Source organism: Harmonia axyridis, chromosome 3 (genome assembly GCF_914767665.1).
Source record: "Harmonia axyridis chromosome 3, icHarAxyr1.1, whole genome shotgun sequence".
NCBI lineage: Eukaryota > Metazoa > Arthropoda > Insecta > Coleoptera > Coccinellidae > Harmonia > Harmonia axyridis.
Window position 1 is genome coordinate 58,827,209 of NC_059503.1, and position 19,688 is coordinate 58,846,896.

General features: G+C 33.6%; 2 protein-coding genes across 2 annotated transcripts in view; one reads left to right on the forward strand and one right to left on the reverse strand.

Moving 5' to 3' along the window:
* LOC123675533 (nuclear pore complex protein Nup88) overlaps nucleotides 1-6,904 on the forward strand; it is a 164,500-nt gene extending 157,596 nt beyond the window's left edge. Inside the window, exons 6-13 of the mRNA XM_045610899.1 lie at nucleotides 1,268-1,445; nucleotides 1,539-1,794; nucleotides 5,456-5,694; nucleotides 5,754-5,867; nucleotides 5,980-6,203; nucleotides 6,348-6,507; nucleotides 6,626-6,714; nucleotides 6,772-6,904. Coding sequence (XP_045466855.1) covers nucleotides 1,268-1,445; nucleotides 1,539-1,794; nucleotides 5,456-5,694; nucleotides 5,754-5,867; nucleotides 5,980-6,203; nucleotides 6,348-6,507; nucleotides 6,626-6,714; nucleotides 6,772-6,838 — 1,327 coding nt within the window. The 3' untranslated portion in view covers nucleotides 6,839-6,904. The remainder of the gene's footprint in view (nucleotides 1-1,267; nucleotides 1,446-1,538; nucleotides 1,795-5,455; nucleotides 5,695-5,753; nucleotides 5,868-5,979; nucleotides 6,204-6,347; nucleotides 6,508-6,625; nucleotides 6,715-6,771) is intronic.
* A 1,831-nt stretch (nucleotides 6,905-8,735) lies between these two features.
* Nucleotides 8,736-16,501, reverse strand: LOC123675535 (sarcoplasmic calcium-binding protein). The gene is made up of 5 exons (XM_045610901.1): nucleotides 16,097-16,501; nucleotides 12,200-12,361; nucleotides 11,943-12,110; nucleotides 9,356-9,496; nucleotides 8,736-9,098 (listed from the first exon to the last, which is right to left on the reverse strand). The coding sequence occupies exons 1-5, from the start codon at nucleotides 16,208-16,210 to the stop codon at nucleotides 8,871-8,873; spliced, it is 813 nt and encodes a 270-aa protein (XP_045466857.1). The 5' UTR covers nucleotides 16,211-16,501; the 3' UTR covers nucleotides 8,736-8,870.
* Between the last annotated feature and the right edge of the window lie 3,187 nt (nucleotides 16,502-19,688).

Sequence of the window (19,688 nt, forward strand, 5' to 3'; positions counted from 1 at the left end):
TTTTTTCTGAAACAGTGCCCGCTTCTTTTCCCCACAATTTTGTTTGATGGACCACTAGTAATTGACAAAAATGTGTGAATAAACATTGGTTCACTACTTCAATTTTTGGTTTTTTGTAGTTTTGTCGTACCTAATCAAGATTCGATAAACTCATATCATATAATCAGTAGGACTACAAGAAACACCCTGTATCTGGAAAACAAAGCGTTTGAGAGCCCGTGTTTATAAGGCTTTTTGAATTCTTGTAATTATAAAGGGTGTTTTTTTAGATCTTTAGAAGTTTAAATTGCAATAAAACAACGATGAAGTATTCGATTGACATTAATTGTATTTATCCGCAAGATAATCTTATGGCATTACTTTTTAAATATGATTTCTGGCATATGACCGCCACGGCTGGCTCGGTTGTAGTCCAATCTGGACGTCCAATTTTCGATGACTTTTGTGGCCGTATATCGGCAATAACACGGCGAATGTTGTCTTCCAAATGATCAAGGGTTTGTGGCTTATCCACATAGACCAATGACTTTACATAGCCCCACAGAAAGTAGTCTAGGGGTGTTAAATCACAAGATCTTGGAGGCCAATTCACAGGTCCAAAACGTGAAATTAGGCGGCCACCAAACATCATGGTTGTTCAATTCAGGAATGAAAAAGTTATTAATCATGGCTCTATACCGATCACCATTGATTGTAACGTTCTGGCCATCATCGTTTTTGAAGAAGTACGGACCAATGATTCCACCAGCCCATAAAGCGCACCAAACAGTCAGTTTTTCTGGATGTAACGGTGTTTCGACATACACTTTAGGATTAGCTTCACTCCAAATGAGGCAGTTTTGTTTGTTGATGTAGCCATTCAACCAGAAGTGCGCATCATCGCTAAACAAAATAAAATGGACGTAGTGCGCAATACGTATTCCGCACAGAACCATTATTTTTGAAATAAAATTGCACTATTTGCAAGCGTTGTTCAGGCGTGAGTCTATTCATGATGAATTGCCAAACCAAACTGAGAATAAATCACTTGACAGCTGTTAAATCGGTCGCCATCTGGAACAGTAATGCCAACTTAAAGTTATATACCTCGAAAAAAACACCCATTACAAGGAATCTTTCAATTTCCTTTGTACCCCAATTTAGACGCACTGTGTAATTTAACGAAGGGGGGAGTATGTTGACTTGATATTTGAAAAAAATCAAACTATTCTCATTGAAATAAAGATGAAAAAATGATGTTACATTATTAATCGACTTTCTTCAACAGAAAAGGTTATGAGGTTAAAGGTCCAATACCTCTGATGCCCAACAATTTTTTTCCGTACGACAAAAGAGCCTGTTCTATGATTTGTCTGAATTCCACCCCCCAGGTTTTGTGTATTGGGAGCACCCATGGAGAGATATACCATGGTATAGTTTTGCCGATTGAGGAAGAGAGAGAACAGGTAAATCTCAATGACCCTCCTTCATGAATTCAGATATGATTTTTTATTAGTCGACTTTGGTTTCTTGTGACTTTAATGATTTTTTTCTTAAAGGAGAGCCAGTTGAACCTCTCATCTTCGAATCAAAGTTCCGCTGATAGAGAAATTTATTTCTTCGAAGCAGTAGACATCGAGTTCGGTCTAACAACTTCTATGGAAGATACGGAGAGGGGATACACCTGTCCGATTTTTCTGCATAGGGACGATTCGCGAAGCGACAGATATTTTGCAACACATTCTGCAGGTGTCCATACCATCAATGTTGGTTGCATGGAGGATCTACAGAAGTTCATGTTATCTGAGAATTTAGGTGAGTAGAATCTAGATTTTTCATACTAACCATTGAAATTTCTTCAGCAAAATACTTCCGCTATGGGTGTGGAACTATACAATTATTATTTTCCTTCTTTCATTCATCTTTTATTTTTCATCTCCCGAGAACGTATTGGTATTCGAGTGTTCTGAAATTCTTATAGAAAAATTTTCGTCTCAACCTAAATAACCTTCTCAATTATATCCAAATTGAACGCGAAATATTGAAAATTCCAATCATTTCGCTTTAAGTGAGGTGACACACAAATAGAAAGCTATTCAGAATGGTCTGAAATGCATTTTGGAAATCAGAATTCGAGAGTAGTTTCCATCCAAAAATGATCACAAAGCTTGGATGGATGGACTAGGAATTAAAAATTTCCTCCAATTCCAGAAAATTCCATATTAATATAAAAACTATATCTTATCTAAATAAGTATAACTCCGATCGTATTCCATTAGATGGCATTAGGAAGATGAGATTCCGTACTACAAAAACTTTTGTGACAGTTTTGTGTTGAGTTGACCCACTTTAGTTTGAATGTGCGTCAAAGATGGAGACTACGGAAGAAAAATACACTATATTTTACAGTTTTTATTCGATAAAGGTGAAAATGCAAGCCATGCGGCTGAAATGTAAATAGTGTTTATGCGCAATTTTAGTTTCGTCAATTCCGTTCCGGTCATTTCGATATCAAAGATCATAGACATTGTCGATTCCGACCGTCATGTAAGCACCGTTATGATTGCCCTAAAGCTAAAGATTGAACAAAAAAACCGTTTGGAATCATTTGCTTAAGGCTGGTCTCAAGAAGAAGCTTGATGGACCGAATTTCCACCTACGAATCGCTGCTGAATCGCGACAAAATCTACCCATTTTTGAAGCGGTGGGTGAATGGTGCTGAAAATTGGATCATTAATGACATCGTCAAGCGAAAACGATCGAGGTCCAATTGACGGCCAAGAAGGTTTTGCTATGTGTTAGGTGGAATTGGCAGGGAATTATCTATAAGCTGCTCTCCTACAGCACAACTGTTAACTCGGAACTGTACTGTCAATAACTGGATCGTCTGAAGGAAGCAATATCCCAGAAGCGGCCAGCTTTGGCCAATAGGAGAAGAATTGTGTTCCAACATCAGACCACACACATCAATAGTGACTCGCCAGAAGCTCCGGGAGCTTGGTTGTCTTATGCATCCACCGGAACTGGCACCAAGTGTTCTGTTCCTCTTCATGGCGAACAATTTTGGTGGTGAAAAATCCTTTTCCACAGAGGCTTGAGAAAATCGACTGTTTAATTTTGATGCCAATAAGGACGAGGGCTTCTATGAGAGAGGCTTAATAATTTTACCTTCAAAATGGCAACAAGTTGTCGAACAAAACGGCACATATTTCAACTAAATCGGATCAATCCCACTGTGTTGAATAAATCCTTGTTGTTAATTCAAGAATAAGGGACTAAATTTTTTTCATCTATACAGGGTGAGTCTTTGACTTGTACATATATTTTAATCCAAGATTCCTGAGGTCAAAAGAAACACTTTTTTCCTTTACCATTTTTTAAAAGATACAGGCTGTTGAAAATCATTTTATAAATGTGATTTTCGGTTATATCTCGTAAAAGGTTCTATGGAAGGAAATGATTTTTGAAATAAAGCTCTCTTTTAATGTGATACATCTTCTCCGAAAACAAGATTCCATACACATTCTTCTGTTTCTTTATTATGAACATTACATCCCATAAAAATACCAGAAACTCGAAGAAACCAACTCTTAAAAGTAATTTGAACGTTCATCGAAGAATATTTGACTAATTTGAAAAATAAAAGTATTCCTCATATTTTCTCGTACAAAACGCCGTTTTCGAATAACTTGATCAAAAAAAAAATTATCTGTGAAATTCAAAAAATTGGGTAGGTACTTTGGCTGAATGCAACTCTGTTCTGTCGTGGAAAAAAACCACAGAAATGAATATTTACTATGATGTCATGTCTCAGATTTTAGAATTGAAGTAATAGCCAACTTAGTTTGAAAATGAAGTTATTTGAATAAGCTCACCTCAACTCCTCGATTTGATTACAACTTCAATATTCTGTTGGGTTTCTTCAAATCTTCGATGATTTTCATTTCATGCTTACATAATAACGAATATCTTATAACAATAACAGTGTAAACACTGTAAACTGTAAATGAAAATTTTAGGTTAGAACATAGATTATTCGAACCGAACTGCTGTGTTTATATTGGGCATCACTCGAAATTTGAAATTCAAACTCAAAACCACAGATTACTATAGTCTGTGTTAGAACTTTCACAGATAAATATTATTTATTTGTGATTTCAAGGTTAAATGGCAATTCTTGTACGAAATGAAATAAACAACGATATCATATAAATATAAAGAATGAATGGATATGGATATCAGAGTTAATATGGGTGGTAGCGAGCTCAATTCGTTATAATTATCGAAAATGAAATAGAAAATCAAGAGAAGAATATTTAATCTTTAGCGTCAACGAAATTGGAATAACTCATTTATTTATTATAAACACTACTTTGTTCAACAAATGGAATGTTAAACGTGAGTTTATGATGGTTTTTCTAATTTAGTAGCTTACTTCCAAGGTTCAAAAGGTATATCTTATGTTTGAAAAAACTTCAGTGTTCCGGTTTTCAGGGGTGAATTAGCTCATTATGAAAATTTAAAAAGGCTATATCTTTTTAACAGGGCCGAATCGGAAAAAATGGTAAATGAAAAAAGTGTTTCTTTTGACCTCAAGAATCTTCGGTTAAAATGTATGTACAAGTCAAAGACTCACCCTGTATATTACGGCCATCCATAAGATTTGAATCAGTTAACAACACCTCTGTCGTTAGATCTGCCCAAATATTATCTCTTCATTTCATATGAAGATTTTAAGAACCTAGAATGTTACTTTTTCTCTTTTTCTGTAGAGTATATTGAAATTATGATTTAAGATGTCTCCAAATTGTGTTGTTATTTGCGTATGTTGAATATATTGATATTGATCAGCTCACAAGATCCTTGATTGAGTACAAAAGAAAAATGAACACAACCAAAATTTCACCACACCAAAAATGGAAATAACAGGTTAATTAATTAAAGTAGATAGAACAATTTTCAAATTTTGATTTGATTATGAACATATCTTGTTCTGTAGTTGGGTTTAAATCTGCAGAACATTTTATACATAATAAATAAAATAAAGAAATATGCTATGCTCCAATTAATCTACGTAGTTGAAGGTAGTTATCTCTTCTAGAGATCAAAAAGCAACAACATAATTTCAAATTTTGCTGTAAATGTTTGATAACTAAAGCTGAAAGCTTTTATTCTGAGTACATGGCTATTATTGAGATAATAATTGAGGGTGAGCCCTTAATTTGCAATTCATCTGGTAGATACCAGACAATATTTGTTTTTCCATATTTTCATAAATAACAACACTTCATTTTTTGTTCTAGAAAAGTGCCAATTTTTTGAATGAAAAACTATTTCCATACAGATCAACATATTCCTACGTCTCATGATATTGCTGTGTTTATTTCGAACAATTTCACTTCTGTAGTGATCTGACTTTTTCTACATCACTCAAGTTTCAGCTTCTTGAAAATTGAATAATTTTTTCTTATTCCAGTTGATGTCTTCCAAATTCCAAGCGCTGTAGAGTACCTTGTGTGTACTAAAACAAGCACCACCAAGAACCACAATCCCACAATTGGTTTTTCTGTTTACTACAATCCCAACTCCATCATTACCTTGTTAGCTAACGGTAATTTCGTCAGTTTAGCGTTGATCGGAACTGATATAAGCCTTCCACAACTGGAGAAATTAGTCTTGGAAGATCCAGAATGTTCTGCCCCATCAATGCAAGATGTAAGAATTTGGAAAATCACTATTTGATCGATTTAATTAACCATAAATTCTCATTTTAGATGATAAATATGCCGTTCAACCAGCATATATTGAAACTCCTGAAGAGAGCAGACTCTCATCCTATCTTGAAACTTTCCAGATACGAGGAACACTCAATGAAGGAGTGCAATGAGGTATGTCATTTGATACTAATTATTCAAATTATATTTCTCCAAGAAACATTAATGAAAAAACCTACATAGATAGAACATTCAATTAACCTCCATACTTACTTTTAAATTTTAGTTGTTCCAAAGAACCGTCCTAATCTTCAAGGAGAAAATCAAGTGTCATCAAATTGCTAGAGAAGAAATAGAAAAACGTGCTACGGCTTTGGCAGTATTCAAGGATTATCAGTTGAAGGAACTGGATTATATGAATAGGGAGAAAAAAACTTTGCAGGAGAAGGCTGAAAGTCTAGCTGAGAAATATGAGGAGATAAAAGAACATCAAGAATTATTGTTGAAGAGGTATGATAAATGTCATTATCAAAAGCTTACCCTTAACTTCTTGTTCACAAACTTCATGGACTTAATTTACAAAGAATTGTGATGCCACTGCTTCCTATACCCACAATTTATCTGTAAAAACTATTATAATAATTTTTTCAACAGGTGCGCCAAATTGCTGGTTCTTGTTTCCATGAAAAAAGAAGTATTATCGGATGCTGAAAATAACTATCTGCATGATTTGAAGGATATGAGAACCAAATGCGATAAGTTCGATTCGGCCATCGACAAACTTATTGTCAAGAAAAATTATCAGGAAACACAGGTACGACGAATTTTACCATTAATATTTCCACAAATCCAATTATCTCTATTTATTATTATAATTATTATTTAGTTAAGAAAACAATCTTCTTTGCTAATAACCCTCACTATATTTTCAGATGAGGAGCTGGAAGAAACAGCAACAAAGGAAATCCTATGCCATCAGTGAAACACATAAAAATACCATCAAAGATAATTTGGTAGAATCGTGAGTATTTTTTATATTTTCCATTGGTATATCATTTATTTAAAAATATATTTGCAGGTCTAAGAGAATCAATGAAATGGTAGAAGAAATAAAGGCCGTCAAGCAACAATTGCGATTGAATTAGAATGATTTTAATTGTTATTCCGACTTGTATTATTTTGATTAATAAAAAGAACATAGTTCTCTTAAATTTATAGTCTTTAGTATGTTAGCACTTTCGTTTCTGAGGTAAATTTCAAATATGTTATTTCGGTTCTGAGGAACAAATAATATACTAATGTTCACCTAGCGACTTTTCAACGTTTATTTAACGTCTTAATCAAGCTAAAATATAACACACTGTATGAAAATCATCTTTGTTACACAATAAAGTAGGATAAGTATAAATTTACATAGTAAAAAATTGAATTTATAATCTCTAAAAATTAGTCTTTGAAAAAAACCTTAGTGTATTATTTATTCCTCAGAACGGAAATGACTTACTTGATTCTAGTCTCTGTTTTACCACATGTAACAATTTTCATCTTCCCTGGACAGTCAACATTGTTCAATATGACGCCTGTTTGTATCTACAAATGGTGGAGTAAGCGTCGTCATGAGTGAAAATTGACGGATAAACATCCCATCAGAAAATTACTACTACATAAGTGTACAACTTTGCTTACGCCGTTTTTTGCTGAAAATCGAAGCTTTATTTTGAAAAACTGGTGATACATTGTTGTCAAAGTATTTTTCATCTCTGGTCACTACTTTCTCCTATGTTTCGGGCAGCGTACGTTGAAAAAACTAATCATCTTTTGTAGCGATCCATTAATCGATCCAATTTTTCACTTTTTCATGAGACCGGAACAGCTGGTCAACCAGGCCGTGTGCCATTGATCGAAATAAGTGATATTCCGAGAGAGCAACGTCTGGAGAATACGGCGGGTGCGGTAGGACTTTCCATTTCAATGTTTTCAATGTACTGGGACCTTTTGTCTTTCAATACTGGGCTCGAACCCATTAATTGCCTTCGATAACGATCGCCTGTGATTGTTTCAGTCGGTTTTAACAACTCATACTACACTACGCCGAGCTGGTCCCACCAAATACTGAACATGACCTTGGAACCGTGAATATTCGGTTTGGCCGTCAAGGTGGAAGCAAGGCTGGAATGTACCCATGATGATCTGCTCTTGGAATGATCGTAATGAACCCATTTTTCGTCTCCAGTCACAATGCGATACAGAAATTCCTTCAGTCTTCTCTCTGCAAGCAACTGTTCACAAACAAACAAACGCCGTTCAACATATCTCGGTTTCAACTCATACGGCATCCAATTTCCTTGTTTCTGAATCATTCCCATGATTTTCAGGCGTTTTGAAATAGCTTGTTGCTTCAATTCCAATGATCCTGCCAATTCTTGTTTTGTTTGACCAGAGTCTTGATCAAGTAAAGCCTCCAATTCGGCATCTTCGAAAACCTTATCTCTTCCACCGCCATGCTGGCTTCGATGTCAAAATCACCATTCTTTAAGCGTCGAAACTACTCTCAGCACGTACTTCCACTAATAGCGGCAAATGGCTATAAAATTTTAACATATTGATTCATAAGAGATGTGTCTTACTTAGTTGTTTTGTGCTTGGCATCACATATTCAAACATCTCTATCCTCCCCTCTTGGTCACGTGACATGAGGCTCAATCTATCTCACTCTAATGTTAGTTCAAGGGCGCATTCACGTATATGAGACCATTTGAAGTCAATCAAATCTTTAAATTTGTTTGCTCCTTCAAGTCAATTACAGGCGACTTATTAAACTGAGAGCCACCAGTAGATTCAAAACTATGATCTTGAGTTGCAATGAACTTTTCGTCTTATAATAATATTTATGGATTTTGGAGCCAAAGTTTTTTGAGTTGTGATACAATCTAATACCATTTTTGAAAGTAGAAAGCATTGACAAAGATGACTCAAATTTTTCTCTGTTTCATAACAAAATTATGGATGATATAACAAATTGTTAAGGTTGAAACAATAAAATATTTATATCTATAAAAACATTTAATATCTAATAAGAGTAGAAAATTTATCACTCATCGAAAACATTACATCATAACAAATATAGTACAAAAACGACAAATTCACATCATATGATAACCTACAAGATAACGAGTTTCATTTCACCAGAGGTCCCCAGAAATATTTGCTGATCCTATTTTCATCTTCGGTCACAAAGAAGTCTCTACCATGTTTAACAAACTCCTTCATGGTTACTTTACCATCTCCATTTGAATCTATAGTTCTAAATGCAAGAATTGCATCCTTTTCTGGAAGCCCAAGACATTGAAAGAAGAGTTTGTACTCGTCCAATGAAATAGCACCAGACTGGTCTTTGTCAATCGCCTGTAAAAATAGAAATTTTCTTCTTATTTCATGAAATATGTAGGTACCTAATTATTGAGTCAATTTAATTTAAAAAAGTCCAGTGTTTTAAAAAAGTATTATTACATGTAAAAATATATTTAATCGTTTGAATATGAAGAATTTGAGCTTTATATACTTAATCGAATTTAAGGTACTATTTTATAAACCTTTACTACCTGTTACCTACGGAATTTATCTGAATATAGGTACAGTCAATTACACAAGTATAATCTTACCCTGAAGATGTAGGGAATGAATGAATGGGCTCTTCTAACCAATTCTTTGTCATTCAGAACATGATGCATATATTCTAAATAGTCTTCTACTGTTATGAGAGTATATGGACTAATTTCACCCCATCTTTTGACCCACCATTGCTGAAAATTAAAGAAAAATAATGTATTAGAGGAAAATCTCAAAAAAGTGATGGAAACTCTCAATTGAAAACCACGAAAGATACTCTATTTCTCTAAATTCTCATCAATAGAACTCATCGAAAAAATAAGAGCATGAGTCGAATTTCTTGCTAATATATCTATTGAGGAAAATGCGGATGCCAACCAGAATGAATATTGCTATTGATGATAACGTTCGTCAAATATTTATAATAATAATAATAATAATAATAAAGGACTTTATTGCACAGAAATTCTAATACACTTGCTTTAACATATATACATATATAGAGGGCGAGGTTCAGTTCGTTCGGAGCATTTCATACCCCAAACGTCTGTTCAACTAACCCTAAATTATCGAAGTAACTTACAGCAGAAACGTATTAGTGAACCTAATATAAAGTATTAGTGAAAGAATAACATATTGGTGCAATATTTGTACGTCGCAAAAAACTTAATTTTAAAGTAAACTGATCTAATCTTAACCCAGTGAAAAAAGTGAAACACAGGACTAAACCAAGTGCATACTATACAGCGGGGGTCACCAATCGGCGGTCCAGAATTCCATATTCGAACCAGCTACCCATTACGTGCGGACCCCGAAAAATTTGAGAATATCATTAAAAAATTGACAAAATTCTACGGAATTTTAGATGAAATTTGTTTAGGATGCTATTCTTCACGATATTGCTTTGAAATATTTTGCTTTATCCCTCAGCAGGCCTTTGATTTTTTTCGTTTAGCCGTGTAGACTCAGCGGTATGCCATAAAAAACCATCTGGTACCAATTTTCTCTCTCTCTATCAATCGAGCGATAATTTTTCCATTAAATTTAACAACTACTTCTGTAAACTAAACACTCTATTTTCGCTTCTCTTTAATAAGAATACGGGTGATCTGTTATCAGTAACGTAACGCTCGTGGTAACGAGATTAAGGTACAATATTTTCATCAATGATCTTAAATCAGAATACAAAATGAATCGAGAATGATATGAAAATTCTCACTAATATTTACTCTCTACAGCCCGATGCTGCGAATGGAGCTATAAAAGTTCAAATATTTTCGAAGTAATGAAACCTTAGCTACACTCTACAGATGAGTGTATGAAATGATTGATTTCCAAATAAATATCGTTTCAAAACAGAAATATTCAGAAGTCCTTTGTGAAAAATTTCGGATAAAATTTATGTATGGTGATAAATATCCTGAAATGAAAAAATTGGCTTCGAAACTTCGCACAATGTTTGGATCAATATATAGTTTTGAGCCAGCATTCTCAAAAATGAACTTTATTAAAAATTCACTTCTATCTGTACTTACGAATGATCATTCATTATACCTAGAATATGGAGAAGGGCTGAAGTAGCTTTCATACCAAAAATATGGAAGAAAACAGGTCTGATCCCGGATTTTTCAGACTTAGAGATATATAACACAACACATGTGCCGGTGAAAGAAGCACTCCAAAGTCGAAAAGTGATCAAAATCATTGTAAAATGGATGTATGACATGATGAAGACGAGAATAGCTTAACGAAGGTGAGTAACAACCAAACCACCTCTGTTAAAGCCACTTGCGGAACACCTCAAGAGGAGTAATATTAACTCCCCCTAAATGTAACCTAGTGTTGGGTGAGTAACTCCTCATACTCACAGAACTTAGCTTCGACTATATGAGCTATGCTGACGACATAGTACTTAAAGTTGGAGGAAAATCCGAAAGCACCTTGTGTGATTTTATGCGGGAAGGCATAATGAAAGCTATGAAATTCTTCTCTTTAAATGCAGGAGACATCAAACAGTGAAAATCTGGAGTCAAATATCTGGGAATAACTATAGATACTAATGCCCGCCACTCACTAGGCATTCCCTCGAGTATCTGGTAGCCAGCATAGACTTGTGTGTCGATTTGGTCATCGACTTCGACATTCGACAGATGGTCATAGGTATCTGGCAATTTAGCAGGTACCGCCTCGGCTGAATTGCCAGTTGCCTGTGATCATCTATCGAATGCCGAAGTCGATGCCGATGCCCAAATCTATGCTGGCTACCAGATGCTCGAGAGAATGCCTCGTGAGTGGCGGGCATAAGAATCGGCGGAAGAAACATATTGAGTTCACTGCTAACAAAGCACAAAAGGCCTTGATGTACAGAAGTCTGGCTGTTAAGACTTGGGGAATTAACCGAAAAATACTGCGATGGATTGATGGGAAAATTCTTAGCCTTTCCTCAACACTTGAGCAGACCTATTTGTCAAGGTTAGCCTGAGTGTAAAAACAAAAGAAAACGATAACAGTCCATCGCATATACATCTCATTATTTCAGACTTGATATTTCATCCTCAGTGAATACAAAATACAAAGGTTTGATTATCATAAGGAGTTTCAAATTTACCTCGATGAATTTTCAAAAATGTTTGAATTTACCTTGATAATATCCTTAACTTCATTGATATGGTCACTACTTATGTTCCCTAAAGCGATAAATCTCTCTATTAGAAGTTCCATATCATGGAAAGATATCACGCCGTCTTTATTGACATCGATGATATTGTGAAACGTCCGTATTTTTCTTCTGTAGAATTCGGATTCTCCCTAAAACAGATAAATAAATGTTACTAAAAATTACCATTGTAACAACTGCAACATTTTGTTGAAGCAATTCAAATAACCTGGTATCTTACCCTGTGGCCAAGCTCTTCCAAATCGCTATCAGATTCTGATTCCGTAGAAAAGTCACTACCATGTTTGGGTCTGGTGTGTTTGCTGTATTCTCTGACTAACAATGTTGCTGGATTAACTGGAGAAGTTTCTTTGAGCATAGAAACGCATCTACATGATTGGAACTGTTGAGAAAATTTGATTCAGTAAGTACCATTTCATTCTATTTATATTAATATACAGGTATACAGGGTGATTCCAGAGGAGACCGTCAGATTTAAGTTTGCACTAGTCAAAAGTTGTCAATCAAGACCCTACAGGGTGACTTATACTTCAATTAATAACTTCATGGCTCATTCAATTTTGATGGAATTTTCAGTTTAATACAATACAAATGAGTACATTCAATAATTCTAACACTTTTTCAAAATACGGGGTTCTTATTGATATGATTTCCGAGTAATTGTGCAGGTTGAAAAATCATCATGTACCGGGTTTTTCACCATAATTTGACCCCCCTTTTAACTTCGTTACTGAAAGATGTACAAAAAAATATTTTCTACAAAAGTTTCACGGAATCGACTAGTATTTTTCAAAATGATTCCACAAAATGAAATATATTTGTGTGGGCAACATATTGATTGCAACTTAATTTTTTTCAAATAGAACACCCTGTATATTTTTCTATATTTGAATAGCTCTTTTTCCCCTGATTTTGAATATAAAGGGTGTTTTTTTAGAGCTATAGAACTTTAAATTGCAATGAAACAACGATGGATTATTCGATTGACATTAATTTTATTTATCCGCAAGATAATCTTGTGGCATTACATTTTAAATATGATTTCTGGCATATGATTGCCAAGGCTGGCTCGGATGTAGTCCAATCTGGACGTCCAATTTTCAATTACTTTTTCCAACATTTGTGGCCGTATATCGGCAATAACACGGCGAATGTTGTCTTCCAAATGGTCAAGGGTTTGTGGCTTATCCGCATCGACCAATATGACTTCACATAGCCCCACAGAAAGTAGTCTAGCGGTGTTAAATCACAAGATCTTGGAGGCCAATTGACAGGTCCAAAACGTGAAATTAGGCGGTCACCAAACGTGTCTTCCAATAAATCGATTGTGGCACGAGCTGTGTGACATGTTGCGCCGTCTTGTTGGAACCCCAGCTCTTGGACATCATGGTTGTTCAATTCAGGAATGAAAAAGTTAGTAATCATGGCTCTATTCTGATCACCATTGACTGTAACGTTCTGGCCATCATCGTTTTTGAAGAAGTACGGACCAATGATTCCACCAGCCCATAAAGCGCACCAAACAGTCAGTTTTTCTGGATGTAACGGTGTTTCGACATACACTTGAGGATTAGCTTCACTCCAAATGCGGCAGTTTTGTTTGTTGACGTAGCTATTCAACCAGAAGTGCGCTTCATCGCTAAACAAAATAAAATGGAAGTAGTGCGCGATACGTATTAAGCACAGAACCTTTATTTTCGAAATAAAATTGCACTATTTGTATATTCATGATGAATTGCCAAACCAAACTGAGAATAAATCACTTGACAGCTGTTAAATCGGTCGCCATCTCGAACAGTAATGCCAACTTACAGTTATATCCCTCGAAAAAATACACCCGTTATATTCGAAATCAGAGGAAAACGAGCTAGTCAAATATGGAAAAATATATAGGGTGTTCCATTTGTAAAAATGAATCAATATGTTACCCACTTTGTATATATTTCATTTTGTTTAATCATTTTAACAAACACTTGTCGATTTCGTGAAAAATTATGGTTAAAAAACCAGGTACATTGCGTAGGTACAAAAATATACTTAATATAAAACGTAGTAATAATTTTCTGAATTAAATCAGAATCTGAATATGAGCAATTAAATTATTATTATAATCCATCGGTGAGGTTATTGATAATAGGTAGGTTTATTTGTTATACCTATGAGCAATTAAAGCAAGAAGTTTCGACTTCTCTGTCCGTTACAGATTCTACCATAATGAGTCATTATTCAGATGTTTTTAATTTTTTCGGCACACCTCCGGTTTTCGAACTTGTTTTTTTTTCAAGGAACAATAACAAAATTTCACTTCAAAGCAGTGAGAATATTCTGAACTGAGTAGTGAGGCTTTATCCTTCAAGGCTAAGTCCTAAAATAGTTTGTCAAATTCGAAATAATTGTTTAACTGCCCATATTCTGATTTAATTCAGAAAATTACTACGTTTTATATTAAGTAATTATTCTATACCTACTAGCAATCTAATTGATGCGAATTGTTATTAAATGAAAATTACCCGAATATTCTATTTTTATCTTTAAATCAGGTATTATTCAATTCCTAATTAATAATCAACAAAATCAGATTCGTCATCGAAGACGTGATTATAAAACCGAAAAGTAAATAACAATCAAATAATGGTGGACTGTCAAGGAAATCCAGAAATAGGTCAACGAGATAATGAAATGTGAAAAGCATTGAACGAAACGAATAAATTAATACAGAATACATCTGTAAGCTCACGTAGGCCATAACGACAAGAAATGAGATGAATCGATTGAGCTCAATTATTCAAATAATATGTATAAAAACAAGGACAGGACAGATAAACAAAGAGCAGAGTGAAAGTGACACAGCTCTATCTTTTGGATCCGCAGATTTTTAGGTCAAAGGTTCTGTAAGTCCATAATCTTCAGATCATACCTATACCTACAGAATGAAATTGTAGGTAGTGAACGGACGTACCTTACTTTAGGTGAAAATTGAATGTTTCATTCTCTAATTAAGATACACCTACTCATCAGAAACAAAAAAACTTGCAATGGCTTGAAATGAAGGAAACTTTGAAACAAGATACCTACATCCAATCAATTACATTAGGTAGTAAATCATAGGGTTAAATTTGAAATTTTATACAAATTACTTCACAATTAGAAGCTATACAAATTCGAAATCATTATTTGGATTAACTTGCCAAAATTAAAATTTGGTCCTAAAAATATATTTTTTTTGTATATTCGAAATATAAAAATTGCCGAATATACAAAAATACTTTCTCGAAGACTCCCAAATGATCACTATTTTTAATAATAATTTGGTTATTCTTATCAATTATAAAATAGAAATAGATTAATGAATTTAGTCTTCAATTTTAAATTATTCCCAAATTCTGGATATCAAATTATTTACATATTCAAATTTTTTTGATCTCGCATGTTTACCGACAAATCGAAGAATAATAAATCAGAGCGAATATAAATATGTTGTTATATTTCAGGAGATATTCATTAATTAAAGTCGAATCTTTTTTTCGAAAATGGACCTTTGCTTTCCCGTTACATAAGGAAAATGCGATTGATTAATCAAATTTAACATAATTCAATCACAATAGGGAGAACAGATTCCAATATTTCTCAATATAAAAAATATCAAAGGATAATTTTAATTACAATTACTAAGAAAAAAATTTTAATTTTAAATTATGTTGCAGTCATTTTATATTTACTATCCATAAATACTTTTTTGTCTCAATTTCCTTTGTTTACATGATGTTATGGAGTTTATCTGAAATAATTATTTCTTTCAATAATTGGAAATACATTTTGAATATTGGTTCAAAGATCATAATAATAATGAAAAAAAACAATTAAATCAACCAGTTATCAATCAAACGTGACCTATACATTGTTGATAGAAAATTCACCTCTCACATTGTTAGAGGATGGAAGCCGTTTCTTCATTTAGGTACCTAATAATATTATCATCTATTTCGAATAGTTGATTCACAAAATAGTTGGATATCATTTTAAATATTCATTCAAAGATCACCATACCAAATGTTATGAACGAGAAAGCAATGAAAATAAACAGTAGTAAATCAAATTATAAATTTATACCTCTTACCTTGTTGATAGAAAATTCCCTTCTCACATTGGAGGTGATATTACTGAAAGCCGCTTCTTTATCGAAAATTTTTTTAGTAAGCCTAACACCGTTTCTCATTACTGAAAACGCCATTGCACTTCGATTTAATTTAAAAACAACGTCCACCCAAGTCTAAATACCGAACGTATCTGTTTATGAAGAAGAGTGAAGACTACTGCGATAACATAAATCGGTTATAAGAATTAAGAAGTGAACTGATGGTAAACGCGCACACAAGAAAGAAGCCAACAAGCGTGGTACTTCGATATGCTGAAACTATATCTTATGTGCCTATGAAAAAAGTAAATAACTAGACACCAACTCAGAAGAAGTTGAAATCTTTTCACGCCTACCGACACAGAAGTTTGAATGTAAAGTACTTTCTCGCTGGTTTGAAATTATGATAGGACCGATTTTTAGTGGAATTAATGATGTAGATTTCCGATAGGTGGCAGCGAACAATGAAGTCGAATTTGGTTCCTATTTGGGTCAAACTGGTTCTAGCCCTATATGAAGTAGGTAGAAATAGATACACAGGAAAGGTGTAATGCACTTTGGCTCCGAAGTTTTTTACCAGCTGTCAAATTTTAAATAGCTTCATATCTTCACAATCGAATGTATTAATCTTAATTGAAAGATTGTACAGGATGAGACAACCTTAAAATGCCAAACTTCACAAAAGACTTAGCTATTATTTAAAAGAAAACTATTTCACTTTATATCTTAAGATACCCACATCTAATTAAAAAGAACTAGGAATTTTTGCGCATTTGTCCAAGTTCTTATATACCTTCTTCTCCTTAAAACAAATTTGATCTCAAATTTCCTGGTCTGTCACATATGCCAAGAGGACTTGGAATAACATACTTTCAGAACATCGTCTTAAAATTTCGGAGATATTTGGACTCTTGAACTTACCTGCTATTCAACTTTCAAGTCTCTAGCACATTTTTTCTGGAAAGTTCTTGAAATATGTTGCTATCAAGAATCAAGGGAATGCTACTGCATTAAAACTGATGTTTTCTGTGAATAATCCAAAAAAAAAAAAAGAAAATGTTACGAATAAATCAAATACCTATGCAGGGTGGTCCAGATTTTAGTGCAATAACTTTGGCATCGGATAGAACAACTCTCTTCATGAAAAAAATTTCTATAAACATATATCCTAACAAGCTTCGTTGTCGAGATACAGGGTGTTGAAGTTCGAAAAAAAATCAATTTTTCACTTATAACTCTTGTATTACATTCATTGATTCAATTTTTAGGTATTCAAATTTATATTGAAGTCTTGATAAGGTAATGTTTCGAATTTATAGTTTAGTGTCTCCTGGCTAAATTATCCAGTGGCGTAGAGATAGGGGTGCGATGATCCCTTTCTTATTGAAAAACTACACTGCTCAATTTTTTTTCGAAAAATTGGTTTAATTTCTGAAAACAACAGGGCTTTATAAAAAAAGATCTGTTGAATTTTTTTATAGAATTTTTTCGACTAAAAATAATTGGCTATGCTTTAATTCCTACCCATGAACAATATCCCCAATTCCATATCTATCAAAGCATAAAATATAATATATGTATATAAAAATATACTTTAAAATATTACTCTATGGTAAAATTGAGTCATATACAAAATAGTCTATCTATTCATCTCTTCTCACTCTTGAAACACGTTATCAGAAACCACTGTTTCAATCTTACCCTGGCTAGTTGTCTGTCACGTTTTTATTGATAAGGTCATTCAACTGTAAGTGATACTTGCGTGTACAAAGTCACACATATAATATGTCGGTAACAACAAAGTTATCTTTATCAGGAAGTTAAAGCACCCAAAAATTTTGTGTTAAGGTTTACATATCAATCAGACAATTCAGTTAATACTCTGTTTGTATTGATGCGATATTCGGAATATCCTGAAAGAATTGTTAATAAATCAATTCAAAACGCGCTATTGGATAAATATAAATATAATCTGATATCCAGAAAAGAACATACTACAGCTAGATATACAGATTAACACAGATAAAGCGATTCCTCGGGCTCTTAAGTCTTAATATATTAATAAAAGACAAGCCGAAAGAAATCAATAAATATTTATTTTGACGGCAATATCTTTTTAAGTACTTGATCCCGAGCAGAGACCTATACAATTTAGTCACAATAAAAATTCGTATATTTTTGGAATTCTGTACCGGGTATAGTCTCAATAACGATAAGGTTCGACTGATAACGAATCCGTGATTGAATTCAATTATGTCTATCCAGCCGTGAACACAATAACTCCCGAAAGGAAAAATTTAGAAATCGGAAAAAACTTTGAATAGGTTCAGATCTCGATTGCCTCAGTGTATTTCGTGGCAAATACGAAGTTCCGTGAAAATAGTCGATCGAAATTTTGTTCAACTAATAGGCTAGATATCAGATCGAAATGAAATATTCTATTTTTAGATCAGAGATTGTATTGGTTTATGGATTTCTCAACAATCCCAACGGAAAATTTATTATAATTAATGAAATGTAAAATTTAGCTATCCAAACGAATTTGACAGACTACTCCCACACAGTGAAGAATTGCGGTTTTTCCTCGATAACTCTTAAAGTATTAAACCTAGTCGCCACCAATTTTTTTATAAGAGTCATGAACCGTTGAGTTTTTACCCAAGTAGAGTATGGCATATTGCCGAAATTGTCGTCAAATAATCTATCTAATGATGCAATAATGTACTGGTGTGCCATTTGAAATAAGGAAGTAGTAGCATAACCGAAAGAAATGTAGAGATCTCAGAATATTCTAAAGCGAAAGATCATTGTCTCAAACCCCAACATCCAAATTTTCAGCTTGAAATTATGATTAGTTTCCCATAAACATCTAATAGGCCATCCCAGTGAATCAACCTGTATTTAGATATAAAAAAATAATTTCAAGCTACATGCAATTTCCTATTGATCCCAGAAATTCAAGAAGAATAATGGAAAAAATAGTCATTATTTAATTAATTAATAGTTATATACAGTTATGGGGTTTTCAAAGATGAAAATGCCATAGACTTATTATCCTAAGGAGACGAAACATCCCCGTACTGGGACTCGCTTTGTTGTGAAGCAAACATTCACATTGTTTGGATAAGGACGGCTATAGTACAGTTAACGAGTGAGACAAGGATGAACAATTCTCTCAGCTTCGTGTCGGCAACACTGCAAAAGAATTATCTGTTGAAATTGAAAACACCATCCATGGGCGTGCGAAAATCTTTTTCCCATTTTATTGAATGAAATATTTGGGCCGCGTAGGCGAAAAGTTGGTCGGTATTTGTTTTTGAATATATATATATATATATATATATATATATATATTTTAAATATTATTTTTCGGTGGATATTATTTATGTAATTTAGAAATTGATTTAGTTGTCTGGATGTTTCAGAAAGGAAAGCAAGTTTATGTAATTTACAAATCGATACCGAAAGTATATTTTTACCACTTATTTTGAGTTGAAAATTTTATTTTTTATATAGGACATGAAAATATCTGACATTAGGCCCACTTCTCGCAGATATTTTCATGTCTTATATA

Bases quoted from the DNA above. Each gene is read 5' to 3' on its own strand.
- LOC123675535 (XM_045610901.1), bottom strand. From the start codon at position 16,210: ATGGCGTTTTCAGTAATGAGAAACGGTGTTAGGCTTACTAAAAAAATT. The intron at 12,362-16,096 runs GTAAGAGGTATA...TTTTCTCAACAG, and splicing joins GGGAATTTTCTATCAACAAG to TTCCAATCATGTAGATGCGT. The intron at 9,099-9,355 runs GTAAGATTATAC...CTATTTTTACAG, and splicing joins TCATTCCCTACATCTTCAGG to GCGATTGACAAAGACCAGTC.